Raw genomic sequence first — 27,405 nt, forward strand, 5'->3', positions numbered from 1 at the left:
AGAGAGGAGGAGCCTTTGCAGGTGACATGTTCCTGCACGACTTTCCCCATGTTGTTTTGTCTTCTTAGTGTGTGTTTCCAACAGCCTCCCTTTTATGAGATTCAGATACACTCTTATTTTCAAATACATTGATTTTTATAAAAAGTGAAGAACAACATGGGTACTGTGGAAATGTGGCAAAAATCTTGAAGCTGGCTGGAGAATGACTTCAATATGGGACAGGCTATTCTAGTTTGTTCTGTGGCAAGCTGTTCCTTAATTAAGGAGGGTCTTTTCCTCGAGTGAAGATATTAAATGAAGTTGGAGGCATTCCTTCCCCTTCCCTTACTTTCCCTTCTTTTCTTACTTCCCTCCTGGCCTTGAACTTTTACTGGGACTCTGCACTGTGCCAAGCAAGACACAGGAGAGAGCCAGCCCTATTCCTCAAGCTGCCCTCTCCCTGGGCACACAACAGACACCTCAAAGAGCAGTCGCTTCCTAGTGTAGTGACGCTGTGACCTTTAGGGTGCTCCAAATAGGTCTGAGGAGGGGCTTCCAACTTCACCTCTCAGAATCCAAGAGGGCTTCCTGGAGGAGAGGATATGCCCTTCACTGTCAATTTTCTCACCTCTTCTTCCTCTGTTGTCCTGTTTCCCCAGGGCTGCCTCCACTCCAGCAGGCACCTCCCTCCTCACAAAGTGCAACCTGATGGTTAGTTCACAGCAGTCACTCTGGAGCCTGACTGCCTGGGTTTGAATCCTGCCTCTGACTCCTAGTTAATATGGGCAAATCCCATTATCCCTCTGTGCCTCCGTTTCTTTGTAAAACGTGGCCAATAATAGCATCTACCTCCTAGGCAGTTCTGGACCTCAAATAAGTTAACACAGGCAAAGTGCTGAGAACAGCATATAGTTACAGCTATTGATCCACTGGAAACCCTCCGATGGCGGGGCTTGGAGGGCTCTTAGCCAGCACCTGGTACCAGGAAGTTACACATTTACAGATAAGGAACTGGGGGCTCCGAGAGGGACAGTGGCAGCTCGGCACCCCACCCAGAAGCCCTGGTCATGGTCGAGGTCTTTGAAAGCGGAGACTGAGTTTTATTATTCATCTTTGATCCTCCCCTCCACACCTAGCTCTGGGAGCAGACCCCGTAGAAAGCATCTGTTTACTGAGTTGAGTATCTCTTCTGGCCCTTTCTTCAATACAAAACAGATGAAAAGAACTCAATGGGAAGACTTGGGTTCAAGTCCTAGCACAGATGCCTGTTGACTGTGTCTTCACGACGTTACTGTGCTTAGCTAAATCTCAGATTTCTCACCTCCCAAATGAAGACATTAATCATACCTACCTACCTCCTAGGATTAGGGTGAGGATGGTCAAGATAAGGTATGTAAATGTCGCATTTCGTGCCTGGCATATAAGATGTTCATTATACATGTCTTCAAGTGTTGTGAAAAGATTTAGTTGAAGTGACTAATTAGAGTCCCTCTAGTGCCTCCAAAATGAGACTCAGTTCAGGGTGGCCTCTTTCTAGAAGAAACACAGGCTCAGGGACCTTGGCCTCGGGGACACAATGGATTTGTTTACCTCCAAGGAAGATGTACGCAAGGCTGGCGTCAGCCTCCAGCTCCTTAAAAAAAAAGAGTCCTCCTTGCCCTGGCCGGTTGGCTCAGTGGTAGAGCATCGGCCTGGCGTGTGGGAGTCCCGAGTTCAATTCCCGGCCAGGATACATAGGAGAAGTGCCCATCTGCTTCTCCACCCCTCCCCCTCTCCTTCCTCTCTGTCTCTCTCTTCCCCTCCCTCAGCCGAGGCTCCATTGGAGCAAAAAGATGGCCCGGGCGCTGGGGATGGCTCCTTGGCCTCTGCCCCGGGCGCTAGAGTGGCTCTGGTTGCGACAGAACAACGCCCCAGATGGGCAGAGCATCGCCCCCTGGTGGGCGTGCCAGGTGGATCCTGGTCAGGCGCATGCGGGAGTCTGTCTGACTGCCTCCCCGTTTCTAGCTTCGGAAATATACAAAAAAAAGAAAAAAAGAAAAAGAAAGAGTCCTCCAAGAGAAAGTTACTGGTCCTCAGGCATGTGTCCTCCTGCCTGACACCCCATTTCATGCTCTTCACGGTGGCTGGGCTCTCTGTAGGCTGAGACAGGGGTGTCTCTGCCAGACACCGGGGTGTCATATAATACCCTGCAGGCTTCAAAAGCAGGGCTGGGGGGGGCCAGAGGGAGGGCACACACCTGAGTTACAAACTCCACTTGACTCATGTTGACCTGCTCACCGGTTTATTCAAATTCAACTCCACGACAGCACAGACTTCTGTCCGCTGAATTTCCGCTGCCTAGGCCAGTGTCTGGCACACAGTAGGTGCTCAATAAATGTGCTAGATGAATGAACCTGGAATTCCAAGAGTGGCCAGGATCGGAACCACCAAGAACAGGTGGAGCTGTAATAACAATGATCTCCCCAACCTACAGCACATCTGTGTGCCTCCACTTTCTAACTTTCTGCGTGTGTCTTTCCATGTCATTGTTTAGACCAGGGGTGGTCAACCTTTTTATATCTACCGCCCACTTTTGTATCTCTGTTAGTAGTAAAATTTTCTAACAGCCCACCGGTTCCACAGTAATGGTGATTTATAAAGTAGGGAAGTAACTTTACTTTATAAAATTTATAAAGCAGAGTTATAGCAAGTTAAAGCATATAATAATGATTACTTACCAAGTACTTTATGACGGATTTTCGCTAAGTTTGGCAGAATAAATCTTTATAAAACAACTTACTATAGTTAAATCTATCTTTTTATTTATACTTTGGTTGCTCCGCTACCGCCCACCATGAAAGCTGGGACGCCCACTAGTGGGCGGTAGGGACCAGGTTGACTACCACTGGTTTAGACCCTATTACTGTCACCTCCATTTTGCAGATGAGGAAAGCTGAGAACAAAATTCCAGCTGAGCTGGAATTCACACGTGGGCATCTGGCCCTGAGACCACACTGAACCACTCCACCCCCCCACCCCACCCCATCTCCCGGGGCCATGGAGCAAAGGTGGCATAAACATTGCTTTCCAGAAGGGAGGGGACTTGAGGGGCACTGGGTGAAAAAGGTGAAGGGATTAAGAAGTACGAAGTAATAGTTGTGAAACAGTCACAGGGATGTAGGTCCAGCAGAGGGAATATAGTCAATAATACTGTGATCACTACATATGGTTCCAGGTGGGTACTGGAGAAATCAGGGATATACTTTGTAAAATATGTGATTATCTAACCACTACACTGTATACCTGAAACTAATACAAAATAATATTGAATATAAACTGTAACTGAAAAATAAAATTAGCCCTGGTTGGATAGCTCGGTTGGTTAGAGCATCATCCCGAAGTACAGAGGTTGCCAGTTCAATCCCCAGTCAAAGCACATATAAGAACAGATCGATGTTCCTTTCTTTTTTCTCTCTCTCCCCCTTCCTTTCTCACTAAAATCAATAAAATAAACATTTTGCAAAATCCCTGAACCAAGACTCTTAGAATCAGAGGCCAAGACCTCAAAACCTAAGCAGTGACTAGATGGCTCTGAGGTCCCTGCCATACTCTCCACAGCAGAAACCTCTCTCCAGGATCTCTCATAGACTGAATGCTCCACTTTTGCTTAAATGCTTCTGGAAATGGGGATCTCATCATCTCACAAGGCAGCCTTGATTGTCAATAATGATCCTAGAACTTTAAGGGGCCTTAGTTACCATTCAGTTTGTTTCCTCTATTCATAGATGAAAAATTAGTCTTAGGAAAGGAAAGTCTCAGGAAAGGAAACTGACCTGTTGAAAGTAACACAACAGGTCAGGGGCAGGAACCCATGGGAGCCTAGACCTGTAGCTCCCAGTCCTGTGCTCTCGTCTCTACAGACCTTTATACGGGACTTGGGACATTTCTCTATTGGCCCTGGTTCTACCCTCTGGGGCTTCTCAGAACAGCCCTGTCCTCCAAGTTTCCTCTTCCCTGTACCAAATGTTCTACCATTCCTGTCTTGAAATTTTTTTATTTCCTTTTGTTTGTTCTTCTTTTAAAAAAAAATCAGCATTTATTGTTCCTCCCTCTGCAGGGAAAGCTCTTAGGCTGGCGAGGGGGGGAGACCCAGCGCCACCCTGGGGGGCTCACGGTCTGAGGGGGAGACCCAGCCCCGCCCTAAGGGACTCAGGGTCTGAGGGGGAGACCCAGCCCCGCCCTAAGGGACTCAGGGTCTGAGGGGGAGACCCAGCCCCGCCCTAAGGGATTCAGGGTCTGAGGGAGAGACCCAGCCCCGCCCTAAGGGACTCAGGGTCTGAGGGGGAGACCCAGCCCCGCCCCGGGAGAGCCCAGAGTCTGATAGGGAGTCAGCATGTGGAGGATGTCTGCCTGGGCCTCCTCACCGTGGGTTTGTCTGGGCTCTGGCTGTTCCCCCTCTTCCCCATCCCCCTCCCTCCTTGGACCTTGAGTGACACCTGTTTCTGGGTCCCCTGGGCCAATAAAAGCACTGCTTTGACAGCCAGGAAATTTTACAAGGAGCAGTCAGGCTTCAAGGTGGTGGGAGCGGCCGTGGCCCCCAGACGTGGGAATGAGAAAGCACCCAGGAATGTGCCCAGGAGAACAGCTGCAGGAGGATCAGAGGAGGGGAGGGAGGCATGGGGCAGGCTCGGGTGTCACCCTGGGGAGGAGGGGAGGGAATAAGAGGAGCTGGCTGCTGCTGCCGGCCCCCTGCCCCTGCTCTGTGGGGTCTCCCGCAAAGGCAGCCAAGCCCCCCTCCCCCCACTCAGGGAGTGGGGTGGGGAGGGCGAGGGTGGTACAACAGTTCCTGGACTGGTTAAATGCCACTTTGCTTCTAGAACTTTCCCTACTGCTTTTACATTCTAGGCTCTGAGTCAGCTTCTTTTTCTGGATGAAAAGAACCCGGGCTTCGACATCCTCCAAGCCCGAGTTCCAGGCCCAGCTCAGCCCCTGCTCAGCTGTGCGCCTCTGGGCACGTTCCCTCTCTAAGCCTCGGCTTCTGTCCCTGCGGCTTGGCGGGTGACCACACTGACCCTGACCAGGGGGTCTGAGGTTCCATCACTTCATGCACAAGAAGCCACAAGGTGGATACCCAACAAAAGCTGGTTGCCCTCGGAGGCAAGTGCCCCCGGTGAGCAGTTTGGGGTGGCCCCGTCTGCAGAAGTGCCTCCCCATTCAGGGAGGAGACTAGCCAGGAATGGGTTCCCAAGAGAGCTGGCATCATGACCTTCCTTCTCCACTGCCCAGCCTGAGCCCCTCCCAGCCAGCCCAGGAGACTCTCTCTGCTCTCAGAGGACTGTAGTCCTTGGGGTGGGGGTGGGGGGTTTTGAGGGCTCAGCCTGGGGAGAGGAGGCAAGTCTCCCCCTCCATGGCAGGCCCTGAGCCCCAGGCAGGCTATACTTCTCTGCATTCTCCCTCCCTCACCCGTGCTGGTTGGGAACCGCACACTTGAGGGTGTGGGAAGGGTCTGGCCAACCACCTCTGATGCTGCTACCCCACCAGGAACATGCTTGCCCAGCCTGTCTGCATGCTTCCCACACCGGGAAACTCATTATCCATCTTAGGAAGTTAGGCCTGTTCAGAAATTTGCCTCATCAGAGATCTGGAGATCTTTATACTCCCTGGGCCCTCTCTGCTGGTTGAACCACTGCCCTCCTTTCCTCCCTCCTTTCCTCTCTCTCCTTTTTCTTCCCTCCCTCCTTTGACCTTTTCTTCTCTTCTTCTCCATCCCTCTCTCCATCCCTCCTTTCATCATTTTCTGAAGTACCTGTTGCTTAGAGAGATGAATGCAATTCAACAGGACTCACTGCAGCTCCTGGCTTTCCCGGGGCTCGCCAACACTCTATCAATCAATCAGTCAACCAACAATTGCTGCCCACTTACTCTGCATCAATTGCTGGTGGCATTAGTTGTCTATGCGGTCCCCAGACCACCGGCTGCAGAATTCCCTGGGGGCCCACTGAGCCCTCACTCAGACCCTGGCTACCCCACCTTCTCCACCCCAGTCTCTGGATGAGGCCCGCAGTGCCCGACACCTGAGACGCCTTCCCACCTGGACCCGTGCCTCAGTCAGCTTGGTCCTCTGGGCCAGCTCCTCGCGGGTGTAGATGTCCGGGTAGTGCGTCCTCTCGAAGGCCTTCTCCAGCTCCTCCAGCTGCTCGGCTGTGAACGTGGTCCGGCTGCGGCGCTGCTTGCGCTTCAGAGGGAGGTCGGGTTCTGACTCCACGTCGGAGCCCTCGTCCAGCCGGTTCCCTGCAGCCAGGCGAGAGGGGGAGAGGGCGGGGCCTGGTGAGCGGCAGGGGCTCCGCGCCCACCTTCAGGACCATCGCTGCGCTGAGAGATCTCTCTTGAGCACAAGGCATCGTTTATCGTTTATCGGAGGGAAGAGTGGGAAGCAGCCTCCACGCCCAGCTCTAGGGGATCAGTTAAATACTTCATGGCACAACCATTCCTTAAAGAACAAAATTCCCTCCAGTTGAGCATTTAGGTTATTTCCACTGACACGGAAGGATGCCCGTGACATAGGAGTTAAGGGTGGTTTCATGGCAAAAAAAACACTTGTCAGAATTTCTAGAATGATAGTATCCAAGACAGAGAGAATTTTACTGTATATGAAATATAACCTCAATAACCCTGACTTTAAGCCTGACCAGGCGGTGGTGCAGTGGATAGAGCGTCAGACTGGGACGCGGAGGACCCAGGTTTGAGACCCCGAGGTTGCCAGCTTGAGCGTGGGCTCATCTGGTTTGAGCAAGGTTCACCAGCTTGGACCCAAGGTCGCTGGCTCGAGCAAGGGGTCACTCGGTCTGCTGTAGTTCCACCCCCCCCCCCAGTCAAGGCACATATGAGAAATCAATCAAGGAACAACTAAGGAGCAGCAACGAAGAATTGATGTTTCTCATCTCTCTCCCTTCCTGTCTGTCTGTCCCTATCTGTCCCTCTTTCTGACTCTGTCTCTGCCAAAAAAATAAATAAAAATAAAAATAAAAATAAATAACCCTGACTTTAAGAAAAATGCAGGCTTGGGGTTCAGGATGCGTGCTATGGGGTGCAGATGGTGTTTCATTGAGTTGTGCACTTGAAACCCATATGGTTTGGAGAACCATGTCATCCCAATAAATGAAGAATGAATAAAATAAAAATAAAATGATTGTTGGGAAAAAATAGGAAAAGGCAACGTGCCAACCTATGTGCAAAGATCAATCAACCTCACTTTTGGAAAATGCGTGGAAGACAAATTAAGGAACACCACTGTCAAAAGATTAACAGATGATAACCTCAGAAGAGAGAACTTTTGCTTTCTTCTTCATATTTATTTATAGTTTAGTATTTTTTAAATGACAACCACTTAAACAATGACACTACTGCATTTGGGGAAAAGACTGCAGAAATGAAGGGAGGGAGGGACAAAGGGATGGGGGATGCAGGGGGGAGAATGCAATAGTGACCTGTCCCTACCCCTGTTTTGACTCAATTGCTTCAAATGGTCTAGGCCCCTCCCACACGGGACAGCATCCCCACCCCCAACTCCAATAACCTAATAGAGCCTCTTAGATGTCACAGGAGCTGAAGGGAAAGGCATGCTGGGCGGGGGGAAGAGCATGTGCAAAGGCCTGGCATGTCAAAGGGCAGGATGGGTCGTGTTATCATGGCGCTGCGTCCACAGCTGGGAGCGCACCCAGTCTTGGGCACTGCCCCTCCTCCTGAGTCCACTTTCCGCCATCCTGCCGCCCTGACCATTAGACAGTCATGGCCTGCTTTCTATTGGTCACTGCCAGGCCGTCCCTGATTGTGACAACAAGGGTCCAAAGGCAAGGAAGCCCTCCCTTCATCACTGCCTGCCTCGTCCCTACAGGCAGACTGGGGTCCGATCCAAGCCCTCACCTGCCCTTTCCCAGGCTGCCCAGCAACCTGTCCCTGAGAGGAGGCCATGGTGAGCACAGCTGGCAGCCTGGCCGCCTTCCCCAGCACGTCTGCGGCTCAGAGCCAAAGACAACTAATCACAAGGATTCATTTCCTGAAACTCACTGCATAACCTCAGTTTTCTGACAGTGACAGGGAGAGTGAGCCCTTGGGGCCTCAGAAGGCAGTAGCAGGGAGGGGCAGGCAGGAAAGGAGGCCAGCCTGCTGGTGGTGACTGGGGCCCCAGGCCCCTCCTCCAGGGGGAACCCCTGAGCTCAGACAGCAGCTGGGTGAGACGGGGATCAGGGTCCTCGGAGGCAAAAACCTTTGGGCAGAAACTGTGCTCAGAGCTAGGAGGTCAGACGGGGAGGAGACACGGCCCTGTGCCAGGAGGAACCCCAGTCTGATTAAGTCGCAGTTCAGTCCAGAGCAATGCTGTGCAACAGAGCTTTCTGTGAGGCGGGAAAGTTCTAGACCTGCATGGTTCCGTGTGGCAGAATCAGCCACATGTGGCAAAGAGCGCTTGAAATGTGTCTAGTGCACCTGAAGAACTGAACTTTTTATGTTACTTCACTTTAATTCAAATTCCCATAGCCACGTGTGGCTGGTGACTACCACCCAGGACAGCACAAGTTTAACACTGTTGTTCTCTCCTGATGAGGAGAGGACCGACCTCAGAGCTTTCTGCGTGCAACAGTGAAATGAAGCCAGTAGAACGAACAACACTGTTTTTATGGTTCCTATCTAGTTATAGGACATGATACTCACTTTCCACTTACAACAGCATTAGTTTCTTTGAATTCAGTTTTAAGGTGCTTTCATAGAAAATAAAATATTAAGGAAATAATAGAACAGGACGTGGAGCTGTAACCAAAAGCATAAATGCAGTTAGCAACTGAGGGAACATTCAAGGTGCTTCTGACACTGTCTTGCCCAGGCTCCATGCTCACTCAGGCTCTGTAGGAATCCCACCCCTGGCCCTCCAATTTACATGCAGCTTTCTAGACTCATCATGGAGTGCTGAGTCTACTTCCTCCTCATGTCCCTGTCCCTCCCACCCCTCAGTCAACACCAATCTGGGACCTCCGTGGGCCCAGAGAGACCCCCCAGACCTAAACCCAGACTGGGGAAGGCAAAGCAGGACCCACCAGCCTCTATCGTTTGAAAGGATCCTCTAGGATGTTGGCAGTTGCCATAACGACCCTCTAGATGCTGAGTGGGGAAAGCCAGCCTCTATCCCAGTAACCAGAGGTTGAGGGAGATCTTGTGAGAACTGGACTGTGCAACTTCAGTCCTCTGCAAAAGATCTCCTCCTCCTCTGGCCTAGCCCAGCCCAGGAAAAGACATCCTTCTAGGCCTGTACCAGCCTCACCATAGGTCTAGGCTATTGGCTCTTTGACAAAGAGGGCAAACAAGGCTCAGAGAGGTTTAGTAACCTGATGAAGGCCAAACAGCCTATAAACCTATGCTCACTCCTGGAGAAGGAAGGGGAGGAAGGACAGATTGGGCGGGAGTCTGGGGGCCCTCTGGGGCAGCTCTGGTCTAGTCAAGAGTCCTGGTCTGGGAAGCCTGACACCTGGATTCTATCTAGGTTCTGTCTTTCCCTTGCTGCGTGGCCTTGGACAAATTGCTTCCCTTCTCTGGACTTTGGTTTTCTCAGCTGTAAAAGTGAAGGTCATGGTGCACGCCTGCCTGCCTCACTGGGTCGCTTTGAGAATGGAATGAAATGAAGCCAGTAGAAGTAATCGGGAACCTGGAAAGGACCCCCGAAGGATGACAATGTGGATAATGACAGAAGAAGGAAGAGGGTAGGGGTACAGGACCAAAGCAGTGGGTGTGAGGGGGGCTCATTCACTAAGAACACTGATGTCACCATCCCACCCTCACTTCAGTTTCCCCAGCAATGCCCTCCCCTCCCCCTCCGGAACCCTGTAGTCTCAGAGTTAAATTCATCAACAGGATTAGGTGGACTTGGCCACAGAGAGGCCCTGATGGCTGGGGCTGAGTCCTCCGTGCATCGAGAGCCGGGCAGCTGGCACAGAGAGGGGCAGGCAGGGACAGTGGACATGGGAGCGCATTCATTAAACAGAGGCTGGGTCTGGTGTGGGCAGTGGGGGAGCAGCTTCCCGGCCAGCTGCATTCCTGCTGCTGTGAGACGGGAAGACCCCAGGGAGAGGGCACCGAGCTGGTGCTAATCTGGAGATAGCCCCAAGAGAGAGAGATATGGTGAGGGACCCTCTTCTGGGTTCCGGGATCCTCTCTCAGATTCGGGATGTGGGGAGTCCAATACTGAGCAAGGAAGAAAACCAGCCCCACCTTGGGAGCCTCCCAATCTTACAGGGGGAAAAACAGCCTCTGTCCTAGGAAGCTCGCAATCTGATAGAAGAGGTATCACCCTCCTGTTCTCGGAAGTTTCCGGTCCGATGAAGAACAGCCTCCATCTGGCTTGTCAATGCTTAAGGATGGGCAGGAATGGAGTCAGCTCAGGGCAGAGTTCAGCCCAGGCCAGGGTGATGGCAGTGGGTGGGATATTGCTGGAGGCAGCTCTCACAGCCACTGACACAGGAAGCCTCGATCCACCAGTGAGGACCCACCAGCGAGGCCCCACCACATGGGCCCTGCTCACGTGTCCAACTTACCCGGCCACTCCACGTGGTTTTCTGTCCAGCTCTCAGCTTCCTTGAATGACCGAGCCAGGCTATCTCACACCTTCCGTGTTTTGAATGGGAGCTCCCTCTGCTTGGAATGCCCCTCCCTGTCACCAGGAGCACTCCTACTTATCCAGCACAACCCAGCTCATGGGTGCCTCCTCTAGGAAGAATTCCTGGGCCTATCCGGGCTGGCTTCAGGGCTCTCCCAGCTCATCAGGAGACACCAAACTTGCCTGTTTCTGGGTATCTGGGTCCCGCTGTACCAGGAGGCCCTTGACTGCAACAGGGACTGTGCCTGGCACACAGCAGGTGCTCAATAAAGGCTTCTTAGGTGAATGGGTCTTAGCGGGACAATCACACACTGCAGTCAATTAAGATCATCACCTGAAACTTGTGCACTCGCTCTACAGTGTAGAAACCCTGTCATTCTCCTAACACAGTTCTTCCCAATAACTCCGGACGGCCAAGCTGGCAGGGACAGCCCCACTTTACAGATGTTCAGTGGACTCCCTGGCTAGTGAGTCTGGGAAGAAAACCCGGGACTTGGAACTCCCAGCCCAGTGAGAGTCAATTTCCCTACAGTGAATTCCCGGGGTGGGGCGTGGGGGTGGAGAATTCCATTTTGGATCATGGAAACCAAGGTGGTTTGTTCTCTGTCCCTCCCCTCCCAAACCTTCTGACTCTCTTTGCCAGAGGAAAAACCTTGAAATGAGATGGTTACCATTACTGGACCTGCAGGAACGAGCTGGCCCACCTCCAAATCCTTGTCATTCTAGATCAGGGGAAGCCAGCAATGGCCTTGAGGCAGGGGAGAAGAGGGTCCTTCTCTCAGAACCCACCCCCCAGCAGAGACACCCTCCCAGCCCTGTTCCTGTGCCCCCGTGCAGGCTGTCTCCCGAACAAGCCTTCATTACAGTTTAACATAGGCCGGCTAGGAGCTGCGGCAGAGAAACGAATCACATAATAGTTGATATGCGTTTTAATCAAGTAATTTGGGCAGAGCTGGGAGCCGATGAGTGTGGGCCGGGCGTCCCTGAATACCAAACAGGCCTGGGCGCAGGTCTGAGAAAATGGAAAAGTCATTTACAGCTCAGCTGGGGGCCCGGAGAGCCAGGGCCATGGCAGGCGCCCTCCCAGCCCCTCCGCTGGGGCCGCTCAGCTGTAACCAGAGCATGGTGCGTGCATCTAGGTCCTGTCTGCAGGAGTCCGCCGGCTGGCCGGGCGCAAGGACTGGGCAGACGGAGAGGTGGGGCTTGACCCCGTGTCAAACCTCCCTGAAGCGACCCCCTCCTGTTCACCGGCTCGGCCTGACCCTCTCCCGGGTGCCCACCCAGCACCGCCACCCAGGCACTCCTCGGCGTCCTTGCCTCTCCCTTCACACCTCACGTGCAACCAGTCCAGAACCAAAGCCCGGAGAGTCAGCAAGAAGCCCTATTAGCCCCGAACCTGCCCCATACACCACTCCCTCTCTCCCTGGACACCAGCAACCCCAGCCTCAAGCATTTGTTAAATGAATGAATGAATGAATGAATGAATGAATGAATGAATGAGTGACTAGATGTGCGAGTCTGTTACAACACATGAAACTGGGCCAGGGACGAGTGAGTGCTCAGCAAACAGGTGTGTGTCACACGTCATCGAGGCAGCTCCAACTCCTGACGACCCTACAGAGGAATGGGCGACGTCCACAATGTCCTGTCCTCTGCAGCCCTGCTCAGCGCCTACAGGCTCGTGCCTGTGGCTTCTTTTATGGAAACCCATCTCATGTTCAGTCTCCCCCTTTCCCTCCTGCCTTCCACGTTCCCCAACATCACTGTCTTTTCCAAAGAACGCTGCCTTCTCAGGATGTGCCCGACGTTTGTAATTTTTGCCTCCAGATGTGTTTTGGGCTTAGTTTGCTCTCTGACCCGTCTGTTTGTCTCTCTGGCAGTCCAGGGTGTCTGCAGAGTTTCTCTCCGACATCATCCCTCAAATAAATCCATTTTTTCCCCCTATCCTCCTTCGCCAGCGTCCGGCTTTCGCCTCTGCACGTAGTAATTATGTACACAGGAACGCTGGGGTGCGGATGCTCTCAGCCTTGGTCTCTATCTAATGACACATCTTTGCTCTTGGTGATCTTCCCTAATTCTTCCATCGCTGCCCGTCTGAGTCTCAGCCTTCTCTTGATTTTTAGGTTCTTCCATTAATCCTCCTCCTTTCTGACTCAGCTTGGAGTCACCCCTCCAGGATACCTTCCCTGACGGCGGCGTCCCTCCTCTATCTGGGTCCGAGGTGTCCGCATTGCTGGGACTCAGCGAAACTGTCTGCATCTGATTCATTTCAGTCCCGCTCTGTGAGAGTCCTCCCTGGGGAGCAGAGGCACCAGCAAGGTAGGAATCCAAATAGGTCCTACCTTACATCAAACCCTAGGCTATTTCTCAGTCACTGAGATGAATCAACCGGGCAATTTCAGTCCTTCAAGTCAGGGAGAGGAGGGAGGAGGGGGAAACTGTCTTTAGAAAGCCAGAACGGCCCTGGCCGGTTGGCTCAGCGGTAGAGTGTCGGCCTGGTGTGCGGGGGACCCGGGTTCGATTCCCGGCCAGGGCACATAGGAGAAGCGCCCATTTGCTTCTCCCTCCCCCCCTCCTTCCTCTCTGTCTCTCTCTTCCCCTCCTGCAGCGAGGCTCCATTGGAGCAAAGATGGCCCGGGAGCTGGGGATGGCTCTGTGGCCTCTGCCTCAGGCGCTAGAGTGGCTCTGGTCGCAACATGGCGACGCCCAGGATGGGCAGAGCATCGCCCCCTGGTGGGCAGAGCGTCGCCCCTGGTGGGCGTGCCGGGTGGATCCCGGTCGGGCGCATGCGGGAGTCTGTCTGACTGTCTCTCCCCGTTTCCAGCTTAAAAAAAAAAAAAAAAAAGAAAGCCAGGACGGAACTCTTACTTTGCTTACAACCTAAATTTGACAAAACTTTTCCTTCTCCAGGAACCTGATCATGGCTTCAGTGCTAACAGCATAATACTGTTCTCAGGCATTGGAGGACACTCTTTCTACATTCCCACCAGGAAGGGACAGATCTAGGAAGAAGGAAGTAGTACTGCTTGAAATGGCACTGTGCGGTTGCATTGCCAGAATTCCAAGCCATGCTTTCTCATGGTGGATCCAGAGGTTTCTTTTTCTTGCCCTGGACTGTGAACCCAGCACAAGTCACAAATGAGAGAGAAAAGAGGGTTTGTAGAGGGCTGGAACCATCTGAGGCAACAGCACACAGGGAAAACTTATTGGGTGCCAAGTTCAAAACTAAGGTGCACCTGCCCTTACGGCAAGAAGTCAAAGGTAAAGGTGTCATGAGGAGCCTTCCAACTCAGTCTCCTTAACCTGCTGGTGTCACAGGCAGCACATGCGGCATTGTGGAAGGGGGTTGCGGAGGGGAGAAGGTGGGCATCCTAAGCAGGCACCTTAGAGGCAGGAGCAAGCCCGCCACCACAGGAGCTCTGCTCGCTTTCGCCTTCTACACTCGGCCTGTGACTTGAAGACAATCCTGAAAACAATCACAGTTTTCTTTCACTCCTTCAGTGGTTATTGGCAGATGGCAGAGCTCTCTATGCCAGCTCCTGAGAAGGGGCTTGCCAAAGGGCCCTGTCATACGGAGCATGGTCGAGGCAGCCACAGGTAGACGTGGGGGCCAGGGGGAGAGATGCTGTGCAATCAGATGGACCTGGGATTCGTGCGGATTCTGGGTCTGCCTCCCAAGAGCCATAGATGCCAGATGTGCTTTTTAACTCCCAAGCCTCATTCTATTTCTAAAATGAGGACAGTGATGGGAGACAAGAAAAAGCGAGGAAAAAGCAGAAAACTGTCTGGTGGCCAAGGTCTGAGGCCGGTGGGTGCCAGGCACTGGGCTGACTCCCTGACGCACTCTCTCCTCTCATTCCGACAGAAGCCCGGTAAGTGGGGGGCCGGCTGGCCCTCCAGGCTTAGTCCCCGACTTCCTGTGTGGTCTTGAACATGTCACTGGTCCTCCTGGAGTCTCAATTTCCCCATCCACCCCCTGGGACTGGGAACGGCCAGCTGCCTACTTCTCGGGGTGTAAGTGTGGCTGCTCCGATGGGAACCCAGAGAAATGCCAGGTGGTGCCTGTGACGCAATCACCACAGCCTGCTTCCCGTGCCAACTCAGCTCTTTCCCTCCTCTGGGCTGCCACAGAGTCTGTGCCCACCTCATAGAGTCATCCCGCATGAAAGTTAAGTGAATTACTGCAAGACAAGGGCTTGCAACAGTGCCAGGTACACAGTAGGTGCTCAGAGTACAGTATGTTAGCAACTATTATTATTATCACCGCTGTTGTTATTATTGGTGTCTGCATACAATGAGAGCTTAATTTTCCCCTGTATCCCCCAGCGGCAAGCACACTTGCCTGGCACAGAATACAAAGGTAAGGAATGAATGAATACCCACCCCTTTGTCATCCCTTCCTTATTCTACCAGGATGGGGACTCTGCACAGCTCCAGCCATGCCCACAGACCCACGTCCCATCTCCAGGGAAAGCTGTCCCAGATGTAAATGGTGCCCACAAGGAGGAAAGGGTGCCAGAGTCCCAGGTAAGTGCTGAAGCTGGCATACAAATGCCAGCAGGTTCTAAAAGCCCAAAGAGAGAGAGAGAGAGAGACCCCCAGGAAGCTGGGCTTGGGGGGGTCCTGGGGTGGGGCCTCAAAAGCAGCGAAGGGGAAAGAGCAGCAGCTGGTCCCGCGTGGCCAGATGAAGCTGCCCAGCACGGCGAGGAAAAGGCAGCTTGGCCACCCGTCAGCACCCCACAAAGCCACTGTGAAAGGACCATATGCCTGAGAAGCCAAGCCTGCCCGGACCTCCTTCTCGCCCTCCCCTCTCCCTCTCCGTCACCCCCTCTCAGTGCTGGAGCCCTGGTGGTTGGGTGGGGGTGGGGTGGGGGGCTGCAGCCCGATGGAAAGTTGTAAAAAGAGGCAGGATGGAAGGTGGCCTCAGGACCACCTTCTGTCCACTGGACCTTCTGCTTCAGGGCTCAGCCCTGAGGAAGGGCTTAAACCTGGCGCTCACTGTACCCCGAAGCCTGGGCTCTGTGATCACACACAGTCTGCTCCGGCTGGCCTGGGCATGAAGGCCACAGGAGGATAAACGGAAATAGCAGCTCATGAACTCTGAGCTGACACGTGCCTTATGGCTTCCCACTAGAACCCAAAGAGCTAAGTACTGCTATTAGTGAGGAGTATCGTTAGCCACAAGGTCAGAAGGGACAGCGAAACCCAGGCAACTGGCTCCAGAGACCCCCCTCTTAACCATCAAGGTGACACTTGTGAGCCTGGTCTTCAAGGTCCTCTTTGCACTGGTCCAAACGTGCCTGTCCTTGCAGGCCCCCCCCCCAGGCCCGTCCACCTGCTGGACAGGATGATGCTGTCACGTTTGTTTCCAACTGTCTCCCTTCCCCCACTCTTCAAACCTGGGCTCCATGTCCACCGAGTCTGTGAAGCTCTCCGAGACTGTCGCACCTGGAGAGCTCTCTCCTTGAATCCCTGTGGCACTTGCCACCTGTGCCATCCTCTAAGCCCTTGGCATCAACTCCAGCCAGAGACTGGCGATGAACTTTCAGCGCAGATGTTCCCTTTCTCAAACACACCTTATCATTCCGTTTGTAAAAGGTTCATTTGAACTTCTTGAGCGTGAGAACTTGGTTTCTGCCCTCAAACCTGGGGCACCCCAGCATAGAGACAATGCCTGCATAATAAAACTGGAGTTTCTTAAGGATGGAAACTATATTCTTTCCATTATAACTGGTGTTACCGCAGGGCAGAGTGACTAGAAACAGCATTGCGGTTGTTACCCTAGACGTTTCTTAGTAACAGTCTCGAGTAGGAGCTGCTGCCACCAGTTAAACAAAAGAAAACCCGTGGTCCACGTCATCACCAACACGAAAGCTGACTCAAGCTCTGCCCCCCCCAAGTCGTCTCAGAATTGTGCGCTGATTTCTTCCCCTTGGGGGTCGCTTCTCTCCATCCAGTGTCCGTCCATCCCCACCTCCATCTTTCTTTCAAAAGAAAACTCCGAAACCTAACATTGTATCGCTGGTCAAGGTGCACAGAGAAGCATGTGCCCAACAGTCCTAAGTGCCTACCGAGCGTGCCCCAGACCCACACCAATAAAAGCGACAGCAATTACATTTCACTATTATAGAGGTGAGCCTATGTCGCCAGGCTTGGCCCTTTTAAAGAGAACCACTCTCGTGAAGGTAGATGGGCAGATTGCAGGCTGATCCCAGAGAGCAGAGGTGAAGGTCAGGCAGGAACATTGGAAAAGCAGTCTGGACCGTCCTGCCACAGGGGTTAGCGGCTTTTAACAGAAGCCAGCCTATGTCCTTAGAAACAAGAGGGTTACGTGGGAGCACACTGGGCAGGGCAGTCTTCCCCTCTGCAGACCTACACCAAAGCCTGCAACTCCGTTACTTGTCCACCTATGGCTACCTCCAGTAATTCCAGGTTAACAGGCAAAGAGTCACTGCCGAAGCAGCCCGCAAACCAGCTACTGTCACCCAGAATCCCAGCCAGATGCCAAGAGGAAGGTCCCTAGAGAGTCTGGGGCAGAGCAGGTGGGAGGGAGGAGGCTGGTTGGAAAGATTAAGAAGCTGCAGAACGGAACCCTAAGGTTTGTCTCTGGCTTAGCTTTCAACGTATTATGTGACCTCCGGCAAGTCTAAACCCTTCCCGGGCCCCACCTTCCTCGTCCCTGAAAACAAGCGGTCCTCCTGGATCTCTAAGCACAACCCTGAGAAGGAGGCCTGGGTGGTCGCTGATTCACTCATTCGTACTGCACCCCGCAGGGCCCAGCACAGGTCCTGGCACACAGTAGGACTCTCAGCAAATGCCTGCTGCTGGATGGAAGGATTGATGGACATGGGAAGTGAGGAGCTCCAGAGAGGACTGGGAGTCTGACCTGGAGGTGCAGTGAGTGTGGGCTACTCGAGATCCTCTGAGTCCTGAGGAGGGGCCAGAGGATGGGTTTGATCAGGCTTCTATTCTGCCTGGGACCCAGCATGCTTCCCAAAGTCCCCAGGCCCTTCCTCTTTTCTTAGGGGGAGGGGGAGGGAGGCTTATCCCTCCTCCCCTCTCCCCTCCCCACCCCTGTGCCCGTCAGCAGTCTCAGCGCCTTGTGTCTCGGGCTGGTCGCTGGGCAGCCAGAGGTCTTTCATGGCGCATTCTCCCGCGGGCCCCCTCCCCGCTCTCTCTCCCCAGCAACCCCATCCTGCCGTGCCCCCATCAATCTAGGGCTTCCCGGCCTCTCCAGCTGGCCCGGCAGGCCGTTCCCAGGCAGAACAGGTCCACAGTGGAAGGTGGTGGAAAAATGTGGACAAATTTCTGATTTGCAACACTCTGGGAAAGAGTTTATTGCCATTGTTTGAGGACGAATGTATAAATAAAGCAAGGCGAAGATTGCAGGGGGAGGCTGATGAAAGGCAGAAAACGAGAAATTTTATGGCCATAAGGAGCGTACTCTAATGGTGATTTTTGAGGCACTGGACCATGGTAGTTACTTAGCCAAATGATCACTGTGAAGCTGGGCAAGGCGGCTTACTTCTTAATTACTGTTACGTATTATGTCAGGCGGACACGCAGCCCTAGAAAACTTGGTCCTGAAGCCGACACCGGCTGGAGCCAGGTCCCAGGGCCAGGATTCTAGTGGGTCAATGGGAGGCCCATCAAGGGCAGGGGTCCCCCGCTGCTGCCCTCTCCATCGCCCCAGCTCCTACCCCCAGAGAGATCGCCACGAGGGGAGAGCAGCCAAAGAAAGACGCCAGCTCAGGGCCACACCTTCAAGACATTAATCCATCCACTCAGCACAACGTGTCGAACACGTGTTAGTACTGAACTAGCTATGGCCGACAGAGCAGAGAACAAAGTGGCTGTGAGGTCCGGCTTCAAAAACTATTTGCAAATAGCAGCTAGGGGCTCATTTGGGGCTCTCTCGCTGGACGTCTCTATGCAAAAGAGCTCAGAGGGCAGGACGGATGGAAGGAGGCAGCTGCATGGTTGGAAGAGGTTGTGGGGACAAGAGGGATGGTTCTAACATGCCATGTCATCTAGACCAGGTACGCAGGCTCCTCTGTGAGCCTTTGTTTCTTCTTATGTAAAAAAAGAAAAGAAAAGAAAAGAAAAAAGTGGGCGGGTCTAAACAGTTTCTTTGGGGTCGATCATCCCTTGCCCTGTTGAACACTCTCCATCTGCTTTCAAAGCGTGGCTTCTGTCACGTACCGCAATCACAGAAGGAAGAAGGGGTGACAGTCTGTTGCGAGTCTGCTGCATGCCAGGGACTCAGCAGGCATCGTGTGTTCTCATGGTGTCCTCCTCACAATCATTTCAGGGGCCAGGGCTCTTTGGTGAATGCTCAGAAGGGTGCAGAGACCTGCTCAGGTGCTAAGAAGCAAAGCCCGCCTTCCGACCCCGGTGGGTCCGGCGCCAAAGCTGACGAATGCGGTTTCAGTCCATCAAGCGGCCTCCCCAGCAGTTCAGGACATCGGAGTCCTCTGGAGAGCTCACTGAACAGGGATTGCTGGGCCTCGGCGAGAGTTTCCGATTCAGAAAGTGGAGTCTAAGAAGTTGATTCCCAGCAAGTTCCCAGGTGAGGCTGCCCTCACAGTTCACGGGGCCACCGTTTGAGAAACGCTCTGCTATATAAAAAAAAAAAAACCTCCGAGAAAAACAGCGACAGCTAAAAATAAAACTAAGCTGCTCTGTGGACAGGAAACCACGCAACTTCTTACCAATGATCAGAATGGAAATCAAGGACCTAAATAAGACTGCCCAGCCCTCAGCCCCACAGGTTTCCCAAACTCTAGATCTTTTTCACAATGGAGGGTTGGGGTAGGGGGAGAGACACTTCGCCCACGTTGTGTGCAGTGGGGTAAGCTCGGCAGGTGAACTTTCTTCTCTGTGGTATCTGCTCCTGCAACTTCCCACGGTCACTGCGTTGTCGGATTCTTGACAGACCATGGCCCAGGATGCCTGGAGCCCTGACCAAGACCCAGCGTGTCCCCAGACCTGCCCCGGCTTCTGAGCACACCTATTTCCACCTCTGTTCTCTACCCGGCTCTTACCTAAATCCTGTTTCCTTTTCCCCACCAGATGTGCCCCTGGTATTAGCGAGGGGAAAGAGCAATCCCAGTATCAGGAGAGTGACCTTTAAAAGGCTGACGTCATGGATCATGCTTGACAACTTGTCTCCTTCGTGACCCACCCTCTGACCCCCCAGCTTAAATAAGTTGGAGGGACAATATTTCCTCTCCAAGAGGACAAGGATTTTTATTTCTTTTGTTCATTACTTTATTCCCAAGGCCCAGAAAAAGAACTTGGCTCATGGAAAGAGCTCCACACACATTTATTGAAGGAATGAATGAATGATGATTGAATGTACGTTTAAGAATGAAAGCATTGCCCCCTTCCTATATATCCAGATCTATGCAACAACTTGCAATGTTCTAACAGAGGCTTACGATGGTTTGTTCTTAAAACCAACATGATTATTGGTAAGTATGCTAAGAACATCCTGCACAATCATCTCATTAAAAATGTATTTATGCCACACCAGACACCTGGCCCCACGCTGAAAGCCCCCGCTAGCCAGCTGAACAGTTCCAAGAGGTCCAGAGGATCAGCGCTCAGCAAACCCACACAGAGGTACTCCACTGAATTCCCCGGGCTGCTCCCAGATGTTCGGTCCACTCAGAGGCCGACCAAATGCAAATGCAGCGTCTTCGGGTTGGCTGCACGGCAGCTTCCCCTGCCCACGGAATCCCTTGACCCCCCCCCCCCCTGGACTGAGAGCATCTCACTGCAAAGAATCAGACATCTTTGGAAATGAGTTGCTGGAGGGAGACAGTTTTTAAAGGAGTTAAAATTCAATTTGATCCTGCTGCTTACGCCTTTTCTAGTTTGATGTGTTTTTGATAAAAAAAAATTTTTTTTGATCAATAAAAATAAAATCTGTTACTTGCACCCTGGGGCAATTATTGCTCCGGGTCCTGTTAGCTGAATCTTAATAGAATAAATAACATTATTTTTCCAAAATGTGGCCAGTCAAGAGGTTAGTTACATTAAACTAGCAGGGGGAGGGGGGATCTGAAAGCATACCTGTTCTCAGAGGACAAAATCATGCTTCTAGATATTTGGGGGTGGGCAAAACAGTGTCATTTAAGGAACGAAAGGTGAGGAGTTGGGCTTTCTGGTTCTGAAGAACAAGTGATCCCCTCGGGAGATAAAACAGCGATACCGAGCATTGGTGATGCACTCAGCTGGTGCCAGGCACTAGCCTTGGCATGCATAATTGGCACCCACAAAGCTCAGACCTGGTTGGCAGATTTTATTGGCATTAAACCAGTTCTAAGGATTAGACTCAGAGAAGGGCAATGACTTACCCAAGGTCCCACAGCTCTTTGTGGCTGGGCTGGGACTTGAACCCTGATCCGTCAGGAGTCTGAAACCCTATGTATAGAGCCCATTTGTCACCCCATTTCCCTTTCTCTAATTGAGGACAATGGGAAGACCTTGGCCAAACGTCCACCAGCCACCGCTTCTATTTCTGCACCCTTCTGCCTCCTTCCTCTCCCTCCCTCCTCCAATACTATACTGTGCGCTCCAAACAGCCCTGACAGGGGCTACTGGGAAGAGCAGTGCTCTGCAGCCTGGGCTGCATTTGGTGCGAGGCGGTGCAGCATTCAAGATATGGACGGATAACATGGGAAGGTGCTAGATCCTGCATTTTGTAAGATAGATGTGGAAGGACTCATGTTACTGTTACAGGCGTGCACATACATGCACGTGTGCTTATAATTCCGGGGACGGTGACTCCCCGTTCTGTATTTCTGAGCAAAATAATTGATCTTTTAACAAAAGAATCTGGCCCTGGCTCAGTGGTAGAGTGTCAACCCAGCATGTGGAAGTCCTGGGTTCAATTCCCTGTCAGGGTACACAGGAGAGGTGACCGTTTGCTTTTCCACCCTTCGCCCTCCCGTCTCTCTTTCTTTCCCTCCTGCAGCCATGGCTCAATTGGTTCAAGAGCATCGGCCCTGGGCACTGAGTATAGCTCAGTGGAGCCTCTGCCTCAGTCACTAAAAGTAGCTCAGTTGCAAGTGGCCCCAGATGAGCAGAGCATTGGCTCCAGATGGGGGTTGCTGGGTGGATCCCAGTTGGGGCGTGTGGGGGAGTCTGTTTCTGTATCTCCCCTCCTCTCACTTTAAATTTTAAAAAAAGAAGAATCTTAAGTAGCCTGCAAGAGGTCAGGGTGGGGAGGAGAATGGACAGCTTGGTGGCCTCAGAGGCTGAGCTAGACACGTAATACTAGGAAGCTAGGGGACTCTGTGGCTAGATTCAGAGGGCCGGAGGGTGGGGAGAGAGGTTCTGAAAGGAAAGGGGGTGACCAAGGGTGCCCGGAGATGTGGACAGTGTTGGTGTTGGAAGTGTGGCAGCCGGTAACCCCAGTGGATAAGAAGGAACAGAAGTCGACACACATCGGGCTCCCAGTGTGCGTCAAGCTCTGCCCACACATCCCTCATCTATCCTGACAACTATGCCAACACCGAGTTTTACTATTCCTGTTTCTTTTTTTTTTTTTTTTTTTTTGTATTTTTCTGAAGCTGGAAACAGGGAGAGACAGACAGACTCCCGCATGCGCCCGACCGGGATCCACCTGGCACGCCCACCAGGGGCGACGCTCTGCCCACCAGGGGGCGATGCTCTCTCCATCCTGGGCGTCGCCATGTTGCGACCAGAGCCACTCTAGCGCCTGGGGCAGAGGCCAAGGAGCCATCCCCAGCTCCCGGGCCATCTTTGCTCCAATGGAGCCTTGGCTGCGAGAGGGAAAGAGAGAGACAGAGAGGAAGGAGGGGGGGGTAGAGAAGCAAATGGGCGCTTCTCCTGTGTGCCCTGGCCGGGAATCGAACCCGGGTCCCCCGCACGCCAGGCCGATGCTCTACCGCTGAGCCAACCGGCCAGGGCCTATTCCTGTTTCTTAATGAACAAATGAATCCTCAGGTTAAGCCACCAACTCGAACACATCAGCCAGAGCCAATATCCAGGATTCGAATCCAAGCTAGCTGATGATGCTGGGAGGGTAAACACCTCCCCAAAGTCCAACGTGCTGCTCCCAGCCTTCTTCCCACGCAGCCCCGGGGGCCCAGCCTCCAGCTCCCCTCCCCTGGCGGCTCGGCTGCCTGTCCTCTAATTAGATTGCCCTGGAAATAAGAGTTCATTGTACAGTTCTGCTAAAGGCAAACTGATTTCACAATTTCTTTTCTTTCCTCCTCTTTAATAACTCACAATGTCTCAGGGAGGTTTTACTTATGGCCTACACGCTGGAAAATTATTCTGTCTCTCGCGTGCTCAATTTTCTCTTGAGGAAAATTGAAAACTGAATTCCTCCTCCATCACGGGGGCCCCTTCTCTTTGCCCGTCGTCTTGTGCCCAGAATATTCTAGTCCATTCCCAAATTGCCTCGTTGGCTCTTTCCGACCTTGAGAGCAAGCCCCCCCACTCCCGCCCCACACCGCCCTCCTGCCCCACAGCTTGGAAAGGCTGGCAGCCCCGACTGAGAACCGTGCAGAGTCTTGCAAAAGTCTGGAGAGTGGGCGGTCGGGTGGGAAGGGAAGGAGGGCGGCATGGGGTGGGGTGAAGAGTGCTTCGCCCCACTTTGAGATTCATTTGCCTCCAGAGAACTGGACCGGCTCCAGCACTTTTGAGCTAGGAGTTGGGTGAGTATGGAGCCTTGATTGGTCCCATCGGGTTCCCGTTACATGTCAGGCAGTAAATTATAAACAAATGCCTCTTATTTCCATTTCTGAAGGCATGGCAAGCCCTGCCTTTGCCCTCCACATTTTAAGGGTACATCCCCTTAAGTGGGGCCTGATGGGACAAGGAGCCAGGTGGATGGTGTCCCACAGGCCTGGGCAGTCTTCTAAAGAGCTTGCAGCCCCCCACCAGTCAGCTGGCACCCACTCTCCGGGCCCTGGAGTCAGACCAGAGATGATGTGCGACAGACAGATGAATGGACAAGACAGATGGAGGCCCTATGGACTATGGGCCTGGGATCCGCATCAGCAGGTTTCATAAGTTAAGGTTTGAGAGCTCTGGCCCAAGGGGAAGTGAGAGGGGGGAGGAGTACTGTTGGAGGACCAGGCCTGTGACCGCACCCTGGGCTAAGAGGCTGGGGAGGGGTGTGGCAGGTCCCTGGGCCTGTGCACTCAGGGTGTGCGGAACAGAGTGTCCCCTGAGCAGGGCAACCAAAAGCCACCCCACCCTGTCCCCATCCTCCCCCACTTCCCAGCTCCTACCGCCCCTGCTCCCATTATGAGGTTTGGAAATGGGAGCCTCAGCCACGCCTGGGCAAAGCCCTGATTTTATCCTATCTGGGACCATCAGCCAGGCACCAAGGGCCGGGCCCTTACTATCTCACTTAACCCTGGCCCTAGCACCACCTGCTAGATCATTACCTCTCTTTACAAACAAGGGCTCTGGACCGCAAGGAAGGCCCCACCAGTGGTCATCCTGCTCCCTGGAAGTGCTTCCTGCGGGCCAGGCACTGGCGAGGGCTTGTGGGGAATTAGCTTACTTAACCAACATTGCAACTGTTATTCCATTTACAGATAAGGAGACCAAGGATGCCAGAGGCAGAGTGTGGGGTTGACCCTGGGTCTGGAGCAGGCACCAGCCTCCCCCTCTAAGACAGCTTCCCCAGATAGACCTGGTCTCTAACGTCCGGGACCCCATTCTGTGTCAAGACAGTCAGTCCACTCAAGCTGGGAGCAACCTGAGAGATAATTTAGTCCCAATGCATTGTCTTACAGATGAGAAAACTGAGCCCAGAGAGGGTATGTGACTAGGCAGAGGTCACACAGCAGGTTAGAGAGAGAACTGGGGCTGAGGTCAGGCTCCCTCTCTCTAGTCCCAGAGACCGGTACACACTCTCAGGGTGTGCCAGCTAATGGTGGAGGGACAGCAGGCCTCCATAGGCAGGGATTCCCTGAAGGTGTTGCCAGTATGGCCACCATTTTTATCTAAGTCCTGGGGCCACCAACTTGGAACACAGGCTCTGCAGCAATGAAGATGCCCTAGATTTCTCCTGGGCTTCCCCTGAAAGCTTGGAAGTGATGCCATTGGCCATTGCCCCCAGTCTCAGGGTTTTCCAGACCTGGAACTACAGGCTACCAGCAAGATATGGCTTTGGAGACCAAAAATAGGGGATGTGACTCCTGGTTGACCTCGGGCTGGCCAATTAACCTCTCTGAGTCCCAGGATCCAAGAGGCGGGTGCATGCTCAGGAAAAGCAAGTTTCTAAGGAAAGGGAGGCGAAGGAGAGACCCCTGTCCCTGGGCCGCTGATCCCTCCCAAGGGCCCCCAAGGAAAACTGACACAGGCGCTTGCCACGCCCCCGTGGGCCCTAACTTGTTTCAGGAAGAAGAAACCTGAGGAAGCCAGGCCAGCCTGGGAAGGGACTTGGCTACAGCTGAGTCACTGTTTGCCGAAGGTTACCTAAGATGTGTCCAAACAAGAACCAGCTACGGTTCTCCTCCAGGGCCTCCAAACACACCTGTTTGCCTCAAACCACGACAAAGGCAACCCTCCTCCAGGGGGAAGATGTGCCAGTCCAGGAATCATCCCCGTTAGGAGAAAAACTTATGTAAATGCATGCCAATTACCTGGTCAGGAGCAGACACTCCAGGAATGGAAGTCACTGTTATTTTAACAAGCATTTAATGAGCACCTACTAAGTACCAGGCCTTTCTCACAGGCCCCCTGTCTCACCTGACTTACAGTTCTGATGGGTCCTAGTTTTTGCAGGTGAGGATCTAGAATCTGGGAGGGCCTGGCTCAGGCATCCACAGGCCTGGACCAACCACAGCTCTGACTCCAGGCCAGGGGTTCGAAACCTCGACCAACTCACTGGAATCCGCTGGGGAGCTTTAAAAAAGACTGCCCCCCATTATGACATCACGGTCTGGGATGCACCTTGGGCACTGTGATCTGTAAAAGCTCCCCACTATGAATATCATGCGCAGCCAGAGCTGAGGACCACTGACCGTAAGCTCCCCAGTTTTTGCTCCAAATTTTCCCATCTCCTATTCAGCCCCCGAGGCAGCCTGGTTGAGATGGGCAGGAGGGGGAGGAGTCGGGGGATATCAGAGGGAGGGGGAGAAGTTGGGGTACATGTCTCACTGGCCTTGGCTGGGGGGATAGAAGAGCAAAGTTAGACCCTGCCCACCTCCTGGGGCTGGTTGGGCTGGCTCAGGGAATGGGGGTCCCGCCAAAGCTGACAGGTGAGCAGGAGCTCCCGGGTCTGGGCTGGGGAAGTCATTTACACCATCTCCCCACCTCCCTTCCCCTTCCACACTCTCAGAGTAAATAGCTTCCCACCTCAGCCAAGCATCCTCCTCACCCCAGGACCTCGTGGCCTGTAGAGACTAACGGGTGTGCATTTCCTTAAGTCTAATCTCAGTCCTCCAAGTGCATCCTCCAGAACCCATCTGCTGGCATTTGTCCTCCGTGCGCTCCGTTGTAAGCGAGAGCCTGGCTTCCTGGGGACAGGGCTCCCCGTATGGGGCTGCTGCAGAGTACGGGGTGTGCAGAGACTGACGCACCCTCCCTTACCCTGTGACGCTGGAGGATGCAGGTGAAACCACCACACGGCAAGCTTCTCCCCACCCCTGCTCTTTCTGTAGGATTGCACACTCGACCGAAAGCCTCTGAGTGGGAATGATTACTCTCCTCCATTTCACAGATGGGAACAGACGCAGAGTGTGAAGGCAGCTTGTCCTACCCCCACACACACACACACACCCCACAGACAGACAGAGCACACATGGCTGTTTGCTGTAGGGCCAGGACTTGAACCCAGCACCTCACTTAGCTCTTGATCTGCCCCGTGAGGAAATGAAGTCAAACCAAAAAAAGAACTGCCCGACCTCAGGAGTCGAGTCCTTGGCTGAACCAGCTGCCATGGAGCTGGAGCATGTCTCAGGGCTCTTTCTCGGTGACCCCTGCCCCCTAAGCCTGCCACTGGAGCCAAGCTCCCAAATGCACCACCCCCCCTACTACCGAGCAGTCTGCATTTCCCCCAGGTGAGTCGGAGGGGAAATTCAATCTAGTTTGCTTTTCTCTGAACTTGCCAAAAGCTTGTTTGCTCTGAGAGGCCCATGAGGCTTTGGCCCCCCTGGTTTCAAATAATTGACTTTCAGAGCCTGTCTTCAGGTGGAACGCTGCCATGCACCACCTGGGTGATGGGATGAGCCCCCCCGCCCCCAGGACTCTGCCGGGGAACGAATGGAGGGTGTCTGGGCTCCGTGATTGGCTGGCGTCCCTCCCATAATCACCTCTGGGCTCCATCAACCCCTTCCCTGACCCCAGAGCCTTTCCTATAGTCACGGGCTGGCATGGAATCCACTCAGATGGGGGCTGAGATGGGCAAGGCAGGCCCCCTCCCTGCCACGGATACACTGGGTGGTTATTGGAGAGAATGCGGCATTTGCAGGTATACTCACCTGTGCCTTTAGCCCCTCTGGGGCTTGAGGCAGAGAGTATGACCCCCACCCAACAACTTCTTTGAGAGCTGAGTGGTCCCCACAGGCCGGAGGGTGTTCAGGGCCTGCCCTAGACAGCAACAAGACCCCTGTTGTGTGTGGAGGACAGTCTGAGGTTTGGAGTCGGCCTTCAACCCTGGACTGCAGAGCTGGGGTTCCTCCCCTCCAAATTAGACAGAGGTGGGCAAAAGGAGTTTTACGGTTGTTCGTATAGAAAAGACTACAATAACGAATAAATAAGAATACAAGAATAAACTGTCTTGCACACACTCCCAACGGTAAACCTCCTTT

General features: G+C 53.2%; 1 protein-coding gene across 2 annotated transcripts in view; it reads right to left on the reverse strand.

The window, feature by feature from the left end:
• Positions 1–27,405, reverse strand: part of PAX7 (paired box 7) — a 105,709-nt gene that overhangs the window by 45,712 nt on the left and 32,592 nt on the right. For both annotated transcript variants that reach the window (XM_066265154.1, XM_066265153.1), the window contains exon 5: positions 6,050–6,249. In XM_066265154.1, coding sequence (XP_066121251.1) covers positions 6,050–6,249 — 200 coding nt within the window. The remainder of the gene's footprint in view (positions 1–6,049; positions 6,250–27,405) is intronic.

This window comes from Saccopteryx bilineata, chromosome 3, assembly GCF_036850765.1.
Source record: "Saccopteryx bilineata isolate mSacBil1 chromosome 3, mSacBil1_pri_phased_curated, whole genome shotgun sequence".
Classification (NCBI taxonomy): Eukaryota; Metazoa; Chordata; class Mammalia; order Chiroptera; family Emballonuridae; genus Saccopteryx; species Saccopteryx bilineata.